Source organism: Rhinoraja longicauda, chromosome 29, assembly GCF_053455715.1.
Source record: "Rhinoraja longicauda isolate Sanriku21f chromosome 29, sRhiLon1.1, whole genome shotgun sequence".
NCBI classification, from domain to species: domain Eukaryota; kingdom Metazoa; phylum Chordata; class Chondrichthyes; order Rajiformes; family Arhynchobatidae; genus Rhinoraja; species Rhinoraja longicauda.
The window spans coordinates 2,734,738-2,757,304 of record NC_135981.1 but is presented as its reverse complement, the minus strand read 5'-3'; the positions used below and the strand labels follow the sequence as shown (position 1 = coordinate 2,757,304).

At 39.4% G+C, this 22,567-nt stretch overlaps 1 protein-coding gene across 1 annotated transcript in view; it reads left to right on the top strand.

The window, feature by feature from the left end:
- npepps (aminopeptidase puromycin sensitive) overlaps positions 1–22,567 on the top strand; it is a 136,016-nt gene that overhangs the window by 80,794 nt on the left and 32,655 nt on the right. The window contains exons 12-16 of the mRNA XM_078424846.1: positions 2,052–2,112; positions 3,246–3,355; positions 4,970–5,033; positions 10,612–10,751; positions 15,357–15,491. Of these exons, the coding sequence (XP_078280972.1) occupies positions 2,052–2,112; positions 3,246–3,355; positions 4,970–5,033; positions 10,612–10,751; positions 15,357–15,491 (510 nt within the window). The remainder of the gene's footprint in view (positions 1–2,051; positions 2,113–3,245; positions 3,356–4,969; positions 5,034–10,611; positions 10,752–15,356; positions 15,492–22,567) is intronic.

Here is a 22,567-nt window from a genome sequence, read left to right as displayed (position 1 = left end):
GAAAGAACTTCAGTTCAGTTTAGTACCGAGGTACAGTGAAAAGCTTTTGTTGCAACACAAAATTGTTGCAACACAAAATTGTTGCAATACAAAAGTTTGCAGTATATTTGAATGCCGTGTTAAAATGCGAAGATTGAAATCTCTCCTCTGTAATACTAACAACCACTGTTACTGCTTTTCTGCATTCTTAAGTCACATTTTATCAGGCGGCATTAATGCCATCAGTTATTTCATGATCATACTCAAACTGCAGCATTATTAATAGAAATGGAATTACAAAAATATTTAATTATATTAATGAAACAATTAGATTTCACCAATTGGGTCAGTATTGAAATGTCTTGCATTGTTATCAGTTTTAAAACTTGAATGTTTTATTGGGTTTGTAGGAGAAAGATTCAACAACTCAAAACATTCTACTATGGTAGCTTTTGCATGCATTGCTGGACTGAGGCCGTGCTTTTATGTAAACCATGGCTGCAGGCTCTAAGCCGTGCTCATTCACAGGCCCCCTTTGTCCACTACCTTAAGTTATGCAGCATCTTGCGACTGGTTCTAGAGTTGGGGCAAGGAAGCAGAAGGAAGTAAAATGAATTTGTGATCATTATATGCATTTCTGCAGAGTACATAAGAAAAATATGTTTCAGGATCATTAATCTTGATGTCAGTGTCCTTTAGATCTGGCAAGGTTACAGAAACTATTTTGCAGTCTATTACAATGCAAAATTGTATGAAAGAAAAAGCACAGATCATCCCCTTGACCTTATCAGATGTTTACATAGTCCAGGCATGTGGGCATCAAGATATATGATGAGATACTTGAACCTGAAAGTTTCATAATAAGATCTTCATGTCCTACTTCACGTAGGTGGGCCCAGTTGCATCAGGCCTTGTGCAGGAGTTCATAACAACTCTGAGTATATCTGCAAGTCATGGCAGAGGGCTGAGGAAAAAAATAAACCCTTCAAGGTCAAGTTACAATTCTTTCCATTTTCCTTGGCTGTTGTTTTTGCAGAATTTTAAACGAGAAAACATTTTGAACCATAACATTTAAGAACTTTCACAATTAAATATTATTTTTTTAGTTTAAAAAAAGTATACTATTGCCATAAAAGTGGCAAGCTTTAAAATTAAGATAACAGGCTGCGTTAAAACACATTGGTTTTATCTTGCCTCCTTGTTTTTTTTCTTCATTAGCCTAGAAATAAGTGCCTGAGATATAAAAATGCAAATGTTTGACATAATTACATAACAGTTCCCCATCACCTATTTTGGAAAGGAAGAAATAATCCATTTAGAATTAAATGGGCTACAACTCCTTTTAAAATAGCTGGGAATTGTTGCAAATGTTTAACATGTTTGTACAATAAAATTGCAAACAATATTTTCAGGCTAATCAAAGCACAGTGGTCAGTAGCTATGGTCATTGATGGTGGGTGCAGAAGCATTTGTTTCAGCATCAAACCTTGTGAATGATCCGACTGTTTTTGACAATTGGAGGGGTTAGGGGATTGGGTTTCCCCCACACCCCTTCAGAAATCAGGAAGGATGAGATGGGCAAGGAACCATGTCATGCAAATTCCATTAAAAAAATTTAGATGATATATCTAATAGTTCTGATAGATGTATGACTGACTAGACTTCCTTTTCTCTTCCATCATCAAAACAAAAAATCCTCAAATTCTAAACTATTTATCCAACAACTAAGTTCCTCTGAGTAGAATTTTAGTTATTTTGGTACAATGCTGTTGATTTAACCCCAGACCTTATGAACAGTTACTGATAGGTTACAGTGAGAATCGGGTATATTCCAAGTTTGAGTAGTATGAATATGGTAACACAAAAATAATGAAATAGTTCATGGAAGAGGCAAGCAAGACAGCAGTTTGCTCTTGATTTATAATTTGTTTGTATGTGTTAGAATAAATTGATTTTAAAAGGGATCATGTCATAATTTATTATTTTATTCCATTTTTGGGTTAGGATGCTATCTTGTATTTATTACCTTTATTAATTAGCTAATTGTATTTAAAAAATATGCCTCTTTACAGGATTTCAGAAAAGGAATGCACCTATACTTGACAACATTTCAAAATAGAAATGCAGCAACAGGTAACGAGTATTCACCTTAACACTCATTATCATTGTCCCACCAACCCAGGAAAATGTGACCACTATGCCCACATTAGAAGGTGCTGCATTTCCCAGCATTGACCATTTAGCTCTATACATAGGGCCAATTTGGAAAAGAAACAGTTTAGAAACAAAAGTTATATTCCATTGTTGAGTAAACTAATTTAATTTTGCCCATTGTTTAAAATGAGAGAGGGCAGAGAATGGTGCTTTAGTACAGCCTTGATATTGTTGAATGATAGAGCAGGCTTGGACCCAAATGGCCTACACCTAGTTGTGTTATTTTGGAGTATTGTTTAGTTTTGGTCACCCTGCTGGAGGAAGGATGTCATTAAGCTTCTTTAGTTAGAGGATGGTGAATCTGTGGAATTCATTGCCACAGACAGCTGTGGAAGCCGTCAATGGATATTTTTGAGGGGGAGATTGACACATTTTGATTGATAAGGGTGTCAGTGGTTATGGAGCAAAGGCAAGCAAATGGGGTTGAGACGGAAAGATAGATCGGCCATGATTGAATGGTGGAGTAGACTTGATAGGCAGAATGGCCTTATTCTGCTCTTAGAACTTATGAAGCTGAAAATAGTGCAGAGAAGATTTAAGAGGATGTTGCCATGATGTGAGGGCTTGAGCAACAGGGAGAGATTGGGCAAGTTAGGACTTTTTATTTCTTGGAGCGCAAGATGCTAAGGGGCTAATCTTAGAGGTGTAAAAAATCATGAAGGGAATTGAAAGGGTGAATGCACAGTATTTTACCTCAGGCAGATGAATCAAGAGCCCAAGGACATAAATTTAGGGGAAAGATTTAATTGGAACCTGGGCAACTTTTTTTGAATGTGGTGACTATATGAAAAGCTGCCAGTGGAGGTATATGAGGTAGAGTTGGGCAGAAGGGCCGGTTTCCATGCTGTATGACCCTGTGACTCGTAAGTTTTCTTTTTGTTTGCCAATTGGGTATTAAAAAGGAGAACTCATCTTTTCATTCTTCATTGGTCTATTGGCCTGAATTCTATATTTCTGTTTGCATCTATAAGGTAGTTGTAGATTTGAATTTTTGAAAGGGGCGCATGGGCCGCACTTTATGAAATGATTTTTTTCTTCTTCTTTTTTTACAGAGGATCTTTGGAGCTCTTTAGAACAAGCCAGTGGAAAGCCTATTAATGCTGTAATGAGCTCATGGACAAAACAGATGGGGTTTCCTCTCATTTATGTTGAAGAAAAGCAGGTGAGTTACTTAATCACAAGTTGTATTTATATATACACCTTAACTATATTGAGAGTAGGAATGGGTTATGGAATTATAGAAACTTGGACGAAGGTAAACTTGTAGTGGTGGTTGGGGTCCTGCGATTTGAACATTGGGAGCTCGGTAGAAAATTAAAAACCAGGTCCTCAAGGTTGTAATCTCTCAATTAGTGCTGGTGCTAAGGAGTAAAGGTATAAATGGCTAGGTCAGATTATTGCATGGTTTGAAGTGGGTGCAAGAGGGAGGGATTTAACTTTCTGATTTACTGGGAGCATCTTTGGAGGGGGGGGAGAGAAAGTACATGAATAATTCAGCAGGTCACGCAGCATCTCTGGAGAGCATGGATAGGCGATGTTTCAGGTTGGGACCCTTTGCACCCATTTTTGTAAACCGACATGTGCAGTTGCTAGCTTCACCTTTTCTGGGAAGTTGGCGTCTGGACAAGTTGGGTCCAACGTCCTTGTCGGGATGCAGTTTCTAGAGCTGTTAAGTCGAAAGAAATTTAACAGGATATTGGAACACAAATAGGATGTGAGGAACTAACATATAGAAGAATAAGCCTCCAAGCTTGTGGGAGGAATACAAGGCTGATTTGCTTTCATTTTAACTCTGATAAGTAAAGTTTGTAACCGAGGCTGGTGATTGACATGGGAATATGATATAGTTGCTAAGATGGAGACTTAGTAGCTAGATAGGCAGAGCATTGCAGGGAATAGTATATTCGTGGGGGATGTAAAAGAGATGGTGGCATTAGAGTTAATCACATACATTTTGGCAGCAAACAGGGAAGATATTCTAGAAGGCTCTTCAAATGAATCTGCTATGGGTGTTGATTAGCTACAAAGAGGGGGCAATCACTTTGTCAAGAGACATGCAGTGCATGCCTCCGAGCCGTCATTTAGGACCTTGCCTTCCTAGCTTGGCTACGCAAATAGATTATCTCCTTGTTCCTAAGTGGACCCATTCTTTCCTTGGCTCCCATTTTACTTCTATTATGGAACATCTTGGGATTTCCCTGAATCTTGTCGAAACTATTTCACGCCCTTCATTGCCCTCCTCATTTATCCTTAAATTCTCCCTTGCATCCTCCGCATTTCTCTAGACACATGATTCCAATCGACCATACCTGTCACATTCTTCCTATTTTTCTTGATCAAACCTTCAATATCCTTTGCAAAGAAAAAGGAGATCTGCTGGAGGGACTCGAGGGGTCAGCAGTGTCTGTGGAAGGAAATGGGCAGTCAGCGTTTCTGGTCGACCCTTCATCTAATCTCTTTCTGTGGACATAATAATTTAATAATTTCAAAAGCTGTTCCATGCTCTATGCTCATCTCTCCCACTGACGAAGCTCCTTGCATTAAATAAATGCAGTTGAGCATGTCTTAGACTTTAGACATAGACTTTAGGGATGCAGCACGGAAACAGGCCCATCGACCCACTGAGTCCGTGCCGACCAGCGGTCACCTGTACACTAGCACTATCCTGCACACAAGGGACAACTTACAGAAGCCAATTAACCTACAAAGCTGCACATCTTTGGAGTGTGGGATTGGGTACAGTGATAACTTAAAATAAACGTAATATCTTTTTTAGGAAGGAGATGACCGAATGTTGAAGATTTCCCAGAAAAAGTTCTGTGCCAGTGGGCCGTATGGTGGTAAGAACACTTGCTGCTTCATTGTAATTTACTCTCCGACATTGAATAACCTCTCTACTCTTTCAGAATTGGACAGTCCCGTTTCATGAAACATTAAAATGATCCCGTCTACAGATTTTCTATGTATATCACAATGCAGGTGCTGTGATTCTCAAAGGATTGCAAATATAACATTCTTATTTAATCCCTAAAAATCTTAATTTGCATCATTTTGCAGTGAACTAATATATTAGGACTCGGGGAAATTAAATATATTTGAATTTTACCTTGGCAACAGAACTTCACAACGTGGAACAAGAGGTGTTGGATAGAGTTTCAATTTTCTGCCAGTGTCCAAACTAAATCCATAATTTTTCCTTGCTCATTGGCAGAATTTGGAAGTTGCTAGTAAAACTGGGAACTGTACTTGGAACAGTACAGCACTGGAACAGGCCTTTCGGCCCACAATGTCCATGCCAAGCATGATGCCAAGACCAATCCCTATCAGCCTGTACATTATCCATATCCATTCCCTATATTTGCATGTGCTCAACCAAATGACTCTTAAATGCCACTATTATATTCAAAGCTCTACAAAAACATGCGAGTGCTGTATTCTTGAACTAATGCTTTATAAGAGGGAAATGCCATTACCTCCAAATTAAAATAAGAGTTTTGGAATGAGGATTGAATCCCTGCTACCCTTGCCTTGTGAGGCCAACCTTCAGTCTAGATAAATGTTCCTGTAAGAAAATGCAGTTCTTCTGGGGAGAACGTGGTACTGGCAAGAATTGACATATTTGGAATAAGAGGATATAAATTTGAAGCAAATTTTACATCAAACGGTGCTGACCATACCATAAGCTTTACAATTTCAATTGCTAGCAGTTTTGGGGGCTAGATTTCTAAGTGAGTAATAGATGCACTCATGAAAGGGAAAAGATAGGGCAGGTAAACCATAGAAGGCTATGGATGCAATTAGAGTAACCGCCAGCACTAAAAAGCGGTGGGAAATTGTATAGTAATTCCACATATGATCAAGATCCTGCAGCCTAGCAGGAAAGTGCATGTGTAAAGACAGAATTTGATGAGGCTGAATGGATAGCTGGTTGACATTTGTACTCTAGGCTCAGTCATGTAAAGTGGCCGCTTGCATGAGATGGTTAGCTTTCATGCTCTTGGAATTGTATCTCAGGATCTTCTGAGGAGGAAAGAAAATGAAATGAGGGGAGCGAAGAAAGTACCCGATGAATTGGATTTGTTGGGTTTCAGTTTTCCCTTTGGAAACTTGAGTTAAGAGGTGTCCGAAGTACGTGCTTGCAAATATCTGCTTACTCATTTGAGTTTTATAAATTTGTGTTCAGTATTTCCAAACTTGAATCACATTTTCACTCTTAATTTACGATTCTGTATTCTATAAATTGGCAGCAATTGCTCTCAATAAGGACATTTACATACTTAGTCTGAGACATGCTCCCATTTTGTTTCATCTCCTTCCCCTTTGTTTGCTGTTTTACCAAATACTAACCAAATTTGGTGGTTCATTCATGAAATGGAATGACAATCTGCAATCGATCAAGCTAAGTTGCCTAATGGAGTGTTCGAACCAACTATTTTTTAACAAGTTACCCAAATTTTGACCTAAGCTGCATTTTGCAGTTTAGATTAACAACTTGAATTAGTTTTGCAGTTGATGACATTTGTCTCCTTGGAAGTTTATGGTAACCTCATTTATCAGAACCTCCCATTAAACCAATTATATCGTATTATTTTCCCCAAGCTATTATTGGAATGTAATACATGGTCAGCTGCACCGGTTTTGTGCCACCAACAACAATTGTTTGGTCTATAGCAATTTGGGCTTTGTTCCAGATACTTCCTCCTTTCCAGCATTTGAAAAGTGCAGAAGCCAAGGCTTTAACTTTTCCAAACTATAATGAACAGATTGATTTGGGTCAGAGAGTATTATCTACAGCCAAGCAACTTGATCAACATTTCAAGTTGGTCTGAAAAGCCTTTTGCATATCATTCCTAAAGGGGATAGTAGAGGCAGAATCAATTACAATGTTTAAAAGGAAATTGGAAAAGTGTTTGGATAGAAAAGGAGAATACAGGCCTAATGGTGTGAAATGGGATCAGTGCAGATGGCATCATGGTCGGCAAGGCCAAGGTGGAGCAAGAGGGCAGAGTTTGGTGCTGTATGCATCTAGGGTGATGGGACTGGAGCTTCATGTAAACTTGACCTGTGGCAAGGTGCCAGCCGCTCCTTTGTGACAAATCAGGTGGGCATTTCTGACTCTTCAATAAGTGGAAAGGGACTTTGGGGGGATGAGGTCCAAGGATATTACCTGGAATTAGGAAGATTTGGGAACCTATTTGTTAATTAGTGAAAGGCTTGGATAGAGTGGGTGGAGAGGATATTTCCACTATTGGGAGAGTCTAGGACTAGAGGTCATAGCTTCAGAATTAAAGGACGTTCTTTTAGGAAGGAGATGAGGAAACATTTATTTAGTCAGAGGGTGGTGAATCTGTGAAATTCATTGCCACAGACGGCTGTGGAGGCCTTCGGATATTTTTAAGGCAGAGATAGATAGATTCTTGATTAGTACGGGTGTCAGAGGTTATGGGGAGAAGGCAGGAGAATGGGATTAGGATGGAGAGATAGACTAGCCATGATTGAATGGCAGAGTAGACTTGATGGGCCGAATGGCCTAATTCTACTCCTATTCCTTATGACCATATGACCTTAATTGTGGCAGAGCAGCTGTAAATAGGTGTATTGCTTCAGGAAATAACATGAAGTAGAGAGGTGTCCATGTGAGGGGATCCAACCTCAACGATCCAGTGGGCAATTCCAGTGAAACCAGTTGAATCTGGTTTAAAAAGTGGGAACACTTGACAGAGCAAGTTGCTTCAACCAAAAAAACAAATGCAATTAATCTGAAACCAGGTATGTGCATGAGTTAGGAAGGGACATTGTGTTTTTGAAGTGAGGTAGAGTGAAAGAAAGTTCCCTTGATGTCAAGCCACTGGCATGATGTATTTCTGTGCTGTAATAATAAAGTTTATAACTTTGTCTGCTCCGTATGTGGAGACTATTTGCATACCTTGGGTATGTAAGCAAAAATTGTCACCGTGCCATGTCACGTGTGACAATAAAGTATTCCGTTTCATAATATCCTGTTGGGTACTCTTTTTGAGCCTCTTTTTATTTCCAGTTTGATATGTATACCCATGCTCTTGAGAGTGAAAATTGAATGCCAGACTTGTCTTCCTAGCTATTGCTCTGGACTGAGCAAGCAGTAAATAACGTGCCTTTGTCATATCAGTCAGTTTACTTGGGTTTGATATAGGGTCTGCCTATAACTCGTCAGCAGTCAAATTCTACTTTTTTCCCATTTCTCTTTCCCACATCCAAATATAGGAGCATTGTTTAAAAGAAAATGTTAGGAAGCTACATGTTCCTGACTCTGAAAGATTCTATATCCTTAACTCGGATGGATTAGTAGATGTGACACAAGGGACAATTGGTATTGAGTGTATCTCAATGTGGTATCAGTACCTAACCAATGAACCACATAGATTGGGAATAAGAAAAGATGGCTACGATGTAATAAAATATTCTAAGTTGTTTCACACAAACATAACCTGATAATAACCAAATCAAAGAAGGAAGCATTAGAAAATGTGATCAAAGGTTTGAACAAAAAGAGATTGGAGTTTGAGGAGTTGTCAGTGGAGGTGGACCCAAAAGGTCAGAATGAGGGAGTTTTGACATAGATCAAGGGTTGCTTTACCATTTTTGGATAAATTGTATTTTGTTCTCCCTAATTTGGATGGCAGATGATGAACACCATTTGTTTGAGGTGCCAGATGACAGTCATCGCCAGTGGATTTCATCTTCAAAGGGATGCTATTGGTTATGTTTTTCTTGTTTTTAAGTTGCTGAGATTTTTAGAATGCAAGCATTTCACCAAATTTCACCTGTGTGGGTGAGTTATTTTGACTGCTAGCTGATCTGACGACAAAAATAATGTGCAAAGCATTTTGTGAACCATTGAAATTTTTTCTTAAACGGTTTTCATTTCTGCCAAACACAATGTGACTGTCTTTAGGACATAATTGGATGGATAGAGGCATATAGCATGGAAACAGCCTTTTGGCTCAACTCATCCATACTGACCAAGATACCCCCATTTAAGCTAGTCCCAATTGACTGTGCTTGGCCCATATCCCTTCCTATCCATGTACTGTCCAAATGTCTTTAAAATATTGTTATTAAACCTGCCTCAACTATTTCATCTGGTAGCTCATTCCACCCTCTGAGTTATATAATTTGCCCCTCGGGTTCCTACTAAATCGTTCCCCACTCAACTTAAACATGTCCCCTCTGGTTCCTGATTTTCTGATCCTGGAAAAAAAAGACTATGCATTTACCCTATCTATTCCCTTCATGATTTTATATTCCTATAAAACTTTATAGACCTGAGACAACAGCAATTGTACTACCTGTGCGTGCCACTGGCATCTCACCTTAAATGTCCGACTTGTAGGTTTGTTCCTTTATCGGAAATAATGACTTGGTAACAATTCCACCTTTTAAATATTAAAGTTATTGTCTTTAACATTGTTCAGAAAACACTTTGCACTCTTTAGTATCATTACTATACTTACAATAAACCATAACCAAAATAAACTCAATTCCAAATTCATTAAGTGGGATTTGCATAACCTAAGAAACAGCCATTATCTCCCTCTTTAATTTGGAGCTTGAGCTGTAGTTGCTTTGGAGAATGAGGTAACATTTTGTTCTTGAGGCCTATTAATTATACGAATTTATTGATGTGACTCTTTAACCAAGAAGATCCAGTTCAAACGCATCAAATTAATATTTTGTTAATACAGGAGAACTGTTGCCATTAAATTTAGTCTGGTCGGAAGTATTTTGAATAGAAGCCAAAAAGGAAATGGCTTCAAATTGACAATAAATGGTTTAGATGCTTGATCTGTCTTTTTGAAAAACTTAAATGGATCTATAACACATGTTATCATTCAGTCGGTTCTCGTATTTGACTGCATGAAGCATGGAACCCAGTGAGATTAGCTCTCAATATCTGTTTACTCTATTTTTGTTTATCAAAAAACATTTTTATTTCTCCCTTTCTTTCCTGACGCTGATTCTTTGAGAACAGAGGTCCAGTCTGTGTTGCCTCTTCCAAATGATAATTCTTGGTGTGTCTCTCCTTTCAAGAGGGAGCTGCTTCAGAGCCAAGTCTCTCCCAACCAGCTGACCTGATAAGCTGCCCAGTAGATACCTAGCTTCCATTGGATAATGTTGAGGAGCAGTGAAGATCTGGCCAGTTTTTTTACCCATCCATTTTGATGTGACTTGAGACCAAATTGCAGTACATCTACCAGGCATTTAAGAGTCTCATCAGCTGTTAGATTTGCTGTTTGAAAGCTTTGTTTCATTTACTTGATATATTCTGCTCCCATTGAGGATATTTCTGCCCTTTGTGGGAAATTGGATTCAATCTTCTCAGGGGCTCTGCTACGTAAATCCATTCATGTATAAGTACACCTCTCCTGTGTTTCCCAGGTAGTGACTGTCCTCACTGGATGGTCCCTATTAGTATCTGCACCAGTGAAGATGTAAGCTGTGATAATGTGAAGGTGTTACTGGACCAGCCAGAGATGACTATCACTGTGAAGAATGTGAAACCGCAACAATGGATAAAGGTAGGTCACCAGAGAGCTTCAGAAGTAGTTTAGGGTACGTATTCTTTTGTATCTTTCAGTTAAAATGGACTTTTTCTCTATCTACTTTAGGTCTTTGCAAGAGGGTGGGCAGGCAGGCAACCTGTGTCCTCGGAGTCTGCCAACATTGCTCTTTAACAAGCTGCTTTACGCATACAAGTGAAGTCTTTGCCTCCATTTTTTTTTGTGCCTAACATCCTCTCAAGCATCTCTACTGGAGACATTTTTGACAAGATTAGGAATTCTCTGTTTGAGGATTCTGTTTGTAAAAGTATAGATTCTGTGGGACATTGTATTTGAGTCTCGGTGAAGAGTCTCATGGAATTTTGCCCCACAAAAAATCAAGACTATCCCTTTGATCTTATCTTGAATGTTTGCAAGACGTGCTAAATGGAGTCCTGGCACAAGGAGGTTATTGCATTTCACCAAGCATTGATTTCAGAATAGCTTTGGCAGAGCAAAAATCCTGTTCCATTTTTACCCAAGAAGGGGCAAGGGAAATTTATTGTATTTTGTTCAGAGTAATATGGCTGAACAAAACAAAAATGTACAAGTTATAGCAACTGGGGCTTGAATCCTGGCTACTTAAGATGGATCTTGATCTTTGCTTTTTAAAACAAAAATCCTGATAGAGATCACAATATATTATTAAAGTATTTCCAAAAGGTGGACAAAATGATTGAAGAAATATATTTTAAATGTGTAATTAAAAACCTGAACAAAAATAATGGGAAATTATGTAAATGAAGAGCAGGCCAATCACAAAAAGGGGAGTGGAGATGGGGGGAAAAGCATTTTGGTGTGCAGTTTTCTTTACACACTTAGTTTTTAACTCTTGCATTCTGCTTATGCTGTCCCATTGTCAATGTCTAGTTCTATTAATTGAACCTTTTGGAAGGAGCCATGAAGTAAAAAGGTATAGGGATTTTACTAAACTTGCATTATCATACTATAACATAATAAAGTGCAAACTTTGCCACAGATTTGGAATCCCACTCGAATGAGACCTGACGGGTTTTAATGTTCCTCTCACCAAACACACACATTCCTCATGCAGCAGCTTTGCAGATTGATTCCTCTAAGACAGCTCAACTTAATTTGTAGAATTATAAAGTATGGAAGCATAATTTTTATTCACATCAAACCTTTGAATTGTAATAGTTCTGATAAAAGTAAATATTCTGCCACTATTTGTAAGCCTCTTTGTATTTACCCATCGTTTTGCTTTTGTTTGTTTGCTTGCCTGCATTTGTCTCTCTGGCTATTCTGCCTGGGCATTCCTTCTCCATAGTTTTGACTTGTGCTTCTTGTATCTTTCCCATTTAAACAACAATAATGCTGTCTTTATGCATCTCTGTGAAACTTGTCACTGTTTCTTTGGCCCCTCTTTTTGCTTTTTCTCTCACTCTTCTTTTTCTCTGCCTCATTCTCTAACTTTTTTAATCTTTGTAATTTATCTGTGCCACATCTGCTAATTTGTCCTTCAAAAAGTAAGAACATAGACAGTGTACTCTCATTAAACCCTATCAATTGGCTATGCAACAGTTGCTAAATGGATTTATTTTTCTTATAAACTCTGTGCAGTTTATAATCTCAAAGTCTGTTAATTTTATGTCTGTTAATGTACTTTATTTCACACTTATTTGATACCAATTGTAACCTAGTTCCCTTGGATGAAATTTGGTGAAATGTTCAATAGATTTGTCAGTGCTCACATTTAGGGAGGTATGCAGTCATGGTGTTAGTTGGTATGATATTTTAGTGTAAGTATTGTTCATTTTATTCATGCGATCATTAAGTACTTGACTGTAGGTTTCATCCACTTTATGGGACGTGGATTGTTGGCAAACCCAGCATTTACAGCCCATTCCAATTGTAGTTTGGTAACGTACAATCATCACTCTTTAAACACCGTACCCATGGTAGTTTAACATTAAGTTTAATTGTGTTATATGACTGTCTTGAAACACCATCCAAATGTAGCCCTGGTTGTGGCGACAAGGTTTAAAATCTGCTGACAGGACAAAATTGCTTTCTGGTGCATTTGGCATGATTCAAACCAAAACCAGAGAGTGGGGAGCAATTGATTCCATTGATAATTCTGACTTTATCTGACCATGTATACATTTTACTGATGCTTCTACCCAAGCAGTGCACATTTTGGAACACCCAAAAGCTGCCTATTCAGAGAAGTTTGGTGCTCAGTTTCAGTGAGACAATTTGTCGCCTGGTCTACCACTTTCAGTCATGTTGCTTTTGAAGGATGAAGTAGAAATGTTGGGCAGTAAAGCAGCCTTTGTTCTGACTCTCTTGCCCTTCCTAGAGATAGCTCGCCTTCTGGTAGTGAATATAAATAAAAAAGCAATGACTAACTTTTTATTTATTTTCACTGCTGCAACTTGTCCTCGTTCACAGATGTGTTCATCCCTGCTTTTACTCTGTAAATAGTACTCATCTGTGCATGGATCATCGTCTGCCCAATCTGTAACCAAAAATGATCAAAATAGTTAGACAAACCTGACATCATGGCCAGTCTCTGCAATTCAGTTACTGGTCATCCCCAGCGGATGTCTGCTCCAATCTCTCCAGCTCTCAAATGGAAAATAGTTTTTTTTAAATTGCATTGTTTAGTTTCCAAAATACCTGCTAGATTCGTCTGGGTTTGCAGATGGATCTGAGTCATTTGTGAACTGGTTGATGCTTCAACTAGATGTAAATAATCCGTTAAACCTGATAGTTTATTGTATTCCTGTTATTAAATTGGGAGGATGAAGGAAGCAGATGGTTCAAGGCATTGCTATACTCGTGTTGGATTTGACTGTACGATTCTTACTGTGTGCAGAGTAGGAATATTATTGTAATGAGCCTATCAATTTGTTCTTCTGTTGAAATGCAATTTGTTGTAGGCTAATCTTTGGAGCTAATTATCAGTGGCAGAAATTGTCATTCCCCATTCTCACCAAGTAAAGTTAGGTAGCTGTGTGTAATAAGAATTGCGAGCAAGGAAAGTTATTTTCTCCTTTTTCTCATGAATTTCTTACTGAAAGGTGGGTGGAATGGCCTTAGGGCAGTCATGTTCATATTACACCAAGAATGCTGGTGTTCAGGCTCCTGCTTTTAACATCGAAGCTCTTGAGCATTGGACAATGCATGATAATGATCTCGTGCGGGTTTTCAACTAATCTTCCTGGGGAATGGCTCGGTTGCACTCATCAGTTTGTTCACCAGTATTGCTGGGAACAAGATCCAGCAGAGCCACTCCTTTCCTGAGGCATTTCTAAGTTTGGAGATAAACTTACAAACACAGTGGGCAGTGACTATTACATGGCACCAGAGTTTCATGGCAGTTCTAAGTGCAGTGTCGATGAGTTGAATGGGTTCAGGAACACAAAAATTAACAGGACTAGGCCTTCAATAGAGAACGTCATTTCCCATTCTCACCAAGTAAAGTGAAGCAGCTGTGTGTAATAAGAATTGCTAACAAAGTAAGTTACTTTCTCCTTTTCCTCATGGATGACTTTCTGAAAGCTAGGCTGAGTAGCCTTGGGGTGGGTGTGTTAATATTACAGCAAGAATGGTGTTGATTAGGCTCCTGCTCGGAAGCTTTTAACATCAAAATGGGCATTCAAACCTGCCCCACCATTTAATGATCATGGCTGATCTATGCTGGCCTCAACTCTTGCCTGTCATTTCTTAAACCCCAGGTAGGCACAAAATTTGAGAGTAACTCAGCGGGTCAGGCAGCATCTCTGGAGAGAAGGAATGGGTGATGTTTCGGGTCGAGACCCTTCTTCAGACTGAAGAAGGGTCTCGACCCAAAACGTCACCCATTCTCTCCAGATGTGCTGCCTGGCCCGCTGAGTTACTCCAGCATTTTGTGTCTACCTTCGATATTTACCAGCATCTACAGTTTTTTTCCCTACACATTTCTTAAACCCTCGATCGATCTAACTATTCATCCACAAATATTTCTAATGATCCAGGTTCTAACACCCAATAGGGATGAATATTTTAGAGATTCACCACCCTCTGAGAAAAGATTTCTACTTATTTCCATTTTCGTAAGGTTGGTTCCTTATATTTTAGTTATGTCCTTGGTTTGACATGCTCCAACTGACAAAAACAAGAATCTGCTAAAAGAAAATCTCAGTGGTGTGTGTCTATTACAGTGACTGGGTGCTGAGGTAAACCTCCCTAAAATAAAAACTGAAAATGCTAGAACTACACTGTTATACAACATTCATGAGAGGGAGGAAAATGGCAAAAGAATTAACAATTTCCAGCATTTCTGACCTGAATATTTCATAGCATTTTCTGCTTTTACCTCAGATTTCCAGGATCTCAAATAATTTTCTAGAAATCTCATTTATTGCTCCAGTTAGACACAAAATGCTGGAGTAACTCAGTGGGTCAGGCAGCATCTCTAGAGAGAAGAAATGGGTGACGTTTTGGGCCGAGACCCTTCCTCCAGTTTACTTGTTTCATAGAATAATGGAGAATGAATGTTTGGATTAATTAAATTATGCTCCGAAAGGATTCTGCACAAATGTGAATCATTCTTCTTGTGGTTTTCTTTTTAATCTTCAGTTGAACCCTGGAACAGTGGGCTTTTGTCGAATTCAGTACGATCCAACAATGCTCGAACGTTTATTAAACAGCGTCCAGAACCTTGCACTTCCTCCTGTGGACCGACTGGGGCTTCAGAATGACTTGTTTTCGCTGGTAAGTCGGGAGAGATTTGACGGATAAATTACTCCTGTTTTCAAAACTTGTATTTGTGCTCTAACTACAGAGAGCTTCTGAAGTATTGTTTGTCAGACAATTGATAAATCAACACAGTTCTTGCAGAAGTCCAAATGTAATTCGTTTGAAATGAGTTATTTCGTGGCCAAAATCCAGTTTACTTCCAAATTCATTGTACATTAAAATTGGTGGAAATTAGTCTGACACACTATTCTCCATTTGGAAATAATAGATGGGATTGAATCAGAGGTTGAGGTGATGTAGTATGAGCCAGGCTAAGGTGATTTACAATTTTTTAGATGATTTAGAGATACAGCGCGGAAACAGGCCCTTCGGCCCACCGACTCCGCGCCGCCCAGCGATCCCCGCACATTAACACTATCCTACACACACTAGGGACAATTCTTTACATTTTACCCAGTCAATTAACCTACATACCTGTACGTCTTTGGAGTATGGGAGGAAACCGAAGATCTCGGAAAAAACCCCATGCAGGTCATGGGGAGAACGTACAAACTCCGTACAGACGTCGCCCGTAGTCAGGATTGAACCCGAGTCTTCGGCGCTGCATTCGCTGTAAGGCAGCAACTCTACCGCTGCGCCACCGTGCCGCCCACTGAAAATTGTGTGTTAATTCTAAATGAGATTTCTTTCCCCTTGAAATAAATCAACATTAATTTATGAACCTTCGTTTTTTAAATTTAGTTTATTGTCACATGTTCCGAGGTACAGTGAAAAGCTTGTATGTGCTAATTAATGAGTGGAAAGACAATACAAGATTACAGTCGAACCATCCACAGTGAATATATCACAAAATGCTGAAGTCTGAAGAAGGGTCTCGACCCGAAGTGTCACCCATTCCTTCTCTCCAAGATGCTGCCTGATCTGAGTTACTCCAGCATTTTGTGTTACCTTTGATTTGTACCAGCATCTGCAGTTATTTTCCTACATCCACAGTGAATAGATACATGATAAAGTGAATAACGTTTAGTGCAACATAAAGTCCAATCAAGGATAGATCGAGGGTTTCCAATAAGGTAGATGGTAGCTCAGGACTGCTCTCTAGTTGTGAACCTGCACTGTTTTCTGAGTTGTCTGGCTACTGGCAAAGTGTTTTTTTTGGGGGGAGGGGGGGATGGATTGATGTCTCCAAATCATATTAGAATGTTAATGTTTGAAGTTCAAGATAAGTAAATTTGAGAGTCCTAAGATTTTCGCATTTCCATAATCCATAAATGTAACAACTAAGTGAGAGGTTCAAATTAGGGGTTGGTGGTAATCGCATTCATCATATTTTTGTACTTCAGAATGCTTCCGTAATTAAAATTCTTGGCTTTCAATATATCTAACGAGCTGTGCTTGCATAAGAAGTAATGCTTCTCAAGATGCTATGTTCATGAATGAATCATTTTTTGACGTAGTCGGGACATCTCACTCCAGTGTTATCAAACAAAAAGTTGACACCATGTTACAGAAGGATTAATATCAGAATAAATCATCAAAGGTGGGGTGAAACTGGAGCTAAAAGAGTAAAGAAGTGGAGAGGCAAAAGAATTTTGAGTGGGAATGTCGTGCTTTAGTTTGTCAGCATGGCTGTTCATACCAAAGCAATTAAATTTGTGATACTCAAAGCAATTTTTAAAGAGGCAGATATCCCAGATGTAACTCCAGAGAAAATCACAAAGGCCATGGAAGAGATTTGAAAATAATCTTAAACTTGAAATATAATTCAGTGCGATAGAGACGAGGCTAACTTTTACCAGACACCAGAAAACCATAACCATAAAACATAGGAGCAGAATTGGGCCATTCAGCCCATCTAGTCAACTCCACCAATCAATCGTGGCTGATCTCCCCCCCCCCCCCCCCCCTCAATTCTATTCTCCTGTCTTCTTCCCGTAACGTTTAACGACCTTCCCACTCAAGAACCTATCAACCTTCACTTTAAAATACCCAATGTCTTGGCCTCCACAGCAGTCGGTGGCAATGAATTCCACAGATTCACCACCTCAGTTTAGTTAAGATATTGCTGGGATATTTCACAGATTGCATGGCTAGAACATGAAAGAAAACGGATGTCCGTTCAGTATTCATACCTACATTTTACATCCAATTTGAGATGCAAGTACTCACTGCAGAAGATTTTGGAGTTCAGTTCTGCTCCATTTTAAAAAATCACAGGGGAAAAATTGGCCTATGTTCGCTAAAAACCCCGATAACATAGAATCATAGAAAATAGGTGCAGGAGTAGGCCATTCGGCCCTTCGAGCCTGCACCGCCATTCAATATGATCATGGCTGATCATCCAACTCAGTATCCCGTACCTGCCTTCTCTCCATACCCCCTGATCCCTTTAGCCACAAGGGCCACATCTAACTCCCTCTTAAATATAGCCAATGAACTGGCCTCAACTACCTTCTGTGGCAGAGAATTCCACAGACTCACCACTCTCTGTGTGAAAAAAAAAGTTCTCATCTCGGTCCTAAAAGACTTCCCCCTTATCCTTAAACTGTGACCCCTTGTTCTGGACTTCCCCAACATCGGGAACAATCTTCCTGCATCTAGCCTGTCCAACCCCTTCAGAATTTTGTACGTTTCTATAAGATCCCCCCTCAATCTTCTAAATTCCAGCGAGTACAAGCCGAGTCTATCCGGTCTTTCTTCATATGAAAGTCCTGCCATCCCCGGAGCCTATACAATCTCGTTCCACACAAAAGATCAGGATTTACTGAAGAGATTTACCTCTATTGTCCAACTAGGAGACTATTCTGTTTAAGAAACAGGCAGGTACATGGACAGGACTGGTTTGGAGGGATATGGACCAAACGCAGGCAGGTGGGACTTGTGTAGCTGGGACATGTTGGCCGATGTGGGCAAGTTGGGCCGATGAGCCTGTTCCAACACTGTATCGCTCCAAGTCTATTCAGGTATTAGTCAGCTTTATGGGAAGAGGTATGTTCTGTTATGTGCTTGGAACTCATCTCTTTTTTAAAAGGCTACATTACATTGGTACCATTTTCTATTGCCCTCCAGTTTGGGGTTTTGTATCATATTATGGATTCATTTTCTTCTCCATGTGTCTTTTTTCTCCAATTCACATTCTTTCTTATGGTAATCAAGAACAAGAGTTGGCCATTTAACCTTAAGGTTATGGCAAATCTGATATCTGGCCTCAATTGTTTTCTTGCCCAATTTCTTCCTTATCTCTCCCAGGAACCACCTCATCCTACAATCCGGAAGTCTAATCACCTTGAATATACTTAAAGATTCCGCTTCCACACCACATTGAAGTGGAAATTCCAAATAGTCGTCACCCACCGAGACGAACTTTCATCAAAGTCTTTGTGCGCGAGGCCTTGTCCTATGACACTACCTCCAGGTTCTATTAGTTTAAAGATGCAGTGTAGAAACAGGCCCTTTGGCCCACCGAGTCCACGTCGACCAACAATCACCCCATATGTGCATTCTATCCTAGGCTCTCGGAATAATTTACCGAAGCCAATTAACCTACAAACCCGTACATCTTTGGAACCTGGGTGGAAACCGGAGCACCCGGAGAAAACCCACGCGGTCATAGGGAAAACGTACGAACTCTGTACAGCATCCACAGTCCGGATTGAACCCGGGTCTCTGGTGCTGTAAGGCAGTAGCTCTACTACTGCGCCACTGTGTTGTATTCGTGTCCCAGCAGGCATTGGTATCTACCCAGGCTAATCCCTTCATGGCAATGAGTCCAATTTGTTCCATCTATTCCTTGGAATTGTCTTCTGACACAGGATTGACCAAGGTTCCTTATCTGTCTAGATTGTTTTGAATGTATTATTCTCTATTTATTGCAACCAGAAGGTCACACAGTTTCAAGCAGATGACTTTGAATTAATACTATCCTAACTTGGCACTGTAATTCAAAACTCCTTGATCTGCAATTGTAATGATGGAACACAAGCCAATCCTAGATCGATATCATTCCTAGATCTCTCTCATTCTGTACCTTGGCTGGTTCAAAACTCTTGTAAACCAATATCTTGACCACTGTTGAAGCAGTCTGCATGGTATCATGTGGTTGAAAGTTTCATGTTACGTAGCTGTTTGTCAGATTAGCCCCTTCTGTCTCTCGATAATGTGTTGAGTGTAAAATATGAATTTACTAAATAGACTTCTATTAATTGATGCACATTTGCAACAGTGGAAACCCGGCAATTATCTTTATAATATTTATACAATTCTGAAATTAAATCTTCCATGGGTCAATGAGATTCCTTCCTTCACTGTAAAAGTTCTTGTTATTAGTGTACCCTTGCTGCAGTGAAGGTTGTTTTTCGAAGGTCATCCCCATAATACTACTTTGATACTTGTGTAATTCAATCTGATAAGACCGCATTTATTTAATGATATTCTTGTTCATTCAGTCATAGCCCAGGAGATTATTGACAAATGCCACTTTTCCCATCAACATTGGAGGTCTTCAGGATCGATTTCTGGCTTCTTACAAAATGAATTTGCATGTTGTTTCTTGGCAGTGTCATCTGAAGATGTGGCTTCCATTTATATTTTGCTACCCATTTTTACACCTCTTTTTAGATGACTCTTCTGCTTCTGATTGATCTGATTTTACTGGCTTTACCTTGCACTAAACGTTATTCCCTTATCATGTATCTATACACTGTGAATGGCTCAATTGTAATCATGTGTTTCTGCTGTCTGGTTAGCACGCAACAAAAGCTTGTCACTGTACCTCTGTACACGTGACAATAAACTAAAGCGAAGCTGATCTATATTGCTAAACTACCTGAATGACATCTAGTTGTGAATACGCTACTGATCCCTCCACTTAAACAGAAAAAAAGGAAGGAATTACTATCACAAATTCCATGTTCCTGTTGCCAATCGTAGCCTCTTATTTGAATGTTATCACAGTCTGAGGTAGATTGTAATCATTATGTCCCAAATCTTTGAATGTTCTCTCCCATCACAATGAGCACGTATATCCATTTTCATAACTTTTCCCACCTTCTCTCCATCTCACATGAACTACTGGAATTCTCAATGAAAGTTACTGTTGCATTCTAACTTAATTACACTAACATTCCCCAGACCAATTATGGATCATTCAGAAGCCTGTTTCCTGTCCCATCCCACTCCATCCATGCAACCTTTGGTTTTCATATTGCCTCACATTTAATATCATTCTTAAGCTTGAATCCAGTCAGTGTTCTTGTCCTTTCTCTGAATTTTCAAGCTATCACTGACTTTCCCTGCATTATTCCTGCTGTTCGGTGTATCTTCCACTCCTCACCTCAAACCTTTGCTGCGCATTAGATTTTCTTCCAACCTCTTTATCCTTGTAAACTCTGCATTCTTGAATTTACTTCTCTAATCCCTTTTACCTCATTTTTGAGTGATATTCGGTGTATATATTCTACACTGGTTACATCTCCCATCCGACACAAACCAAGAACTTTACCTATAGATCTCTGCCATCCTACCTTTTATGTAATGCTTCAATAATTGATCCACCTTGTGATCAGAATTAAACTCTGTACACTTTGTGCCCTCACAAAAACAGTTCTTGATTCTTTCAGTGGACTGAATATTTCTGCTTTTGAATCATTAAAGCACTTTGAGCAATTTAATGTATGGCGTAGCAGTTGTCCTGTTTCACGTTGCATCATTTTACATCCACTTTTATTCATGGGAGATGTAATCAATCACATTACTCCCCCAGGCAGTGTTTAGATTTTGGTCAGCCTTTTGAGCCAGTCCAGTGTAAAAAGCCTTGCCAGACCACACACTCCCTCTTAGACTTGACTGCATAGACTATGGTTTTTAAAATATGCTTGCTTCCTGGCCAAGAACAATTAGAAAACTTTCTTTAATCTAAACACAGATCCTTCAGTATAATTAATCCTAAAACGATTCTAAACAATTGTGCTATTTGGCTTTGAAGTGCTGTCCAATTTGAAGAGGAGAGACATCATGCTATTCACTTCAGCAGAACAGAATCTCATGATTATATCACTTATGCAAAAAAGCTTTAAACTGCTGGCAAGCATACTATGATGTTTACAGGATGACTGGGAGCTCAAACAAGTAGCAATTCTTCCTACTGGCTTGTCTTCAACTGACTGTTGGAAGTTAAATGCGAGGACTGCTGTAATTCTCCTGCATAAATTCTCCCCCTCAGAACCATGTTGACTTTGTCCATCAGACGTTGGACTGTCTTTGCATACATAAGTGATGCTGAGAAAAGGAAGAACACCTTAACCTATGACATAGAGCAGCACAGCACAGGAACAGTGCCAGTCTGTGCCAACCACTATGTTGGTTTAAACCACACATCTGCCTACATCTGATCCAAATCCCTCCAGCTTTTCCCCTGTATATATATATCTGTCCAAATGCCTCTTCAATATTGCTATCGTATCTGCTTCCACCACTTTCCTTGACTGCATGTTCCAGGCACCAACTCTCCCTCTGTTTTAAAAAAAAAACCTTGTTAATCTCCTTCAAAACTTCCCCCTCTCGCACATAAACTAGTATTTGATTTTTCCACTTTGGGGATAAAAGGTTGACTGTCCACTTGTTCTATATAATTTTCTGTATTTCTGTCAGGTTGTCCCTCGGCCTGCACAGGTTTGTCCAACCTCCTCTTGCAGCTCATACTCTCTGATGCAGACAACAAACTGGTAAACTTTCTCTGCACCCTCTCCAGAGCCTGTGTCCTTCCTGTAATTGAGCAACCAGAACTACACACAGTACTCCAAATGTGGCCCAATCATATCTTTAGAAGTTACAACATAATTTCCTGGCTCATGCACCAAATGCCTGACTGATGAAGGCAAGCATACCATACATCATCTTTACCACTCTATCTACTTGTGATTCCTTAATGGTAAAGAGAATGCATGTTTAAGGAATTATGTGGAGTTGTGTGGTGGTCTTGATTGAAATGTGTTGGGAGTCTTATTAATCCAGCCTTGTAGATGGTGGAAAAGCTTTTAGGATATGGAAAATTAGTCGTCTGGCACAGAATATCCAGCCTCTTGCATCTTCCA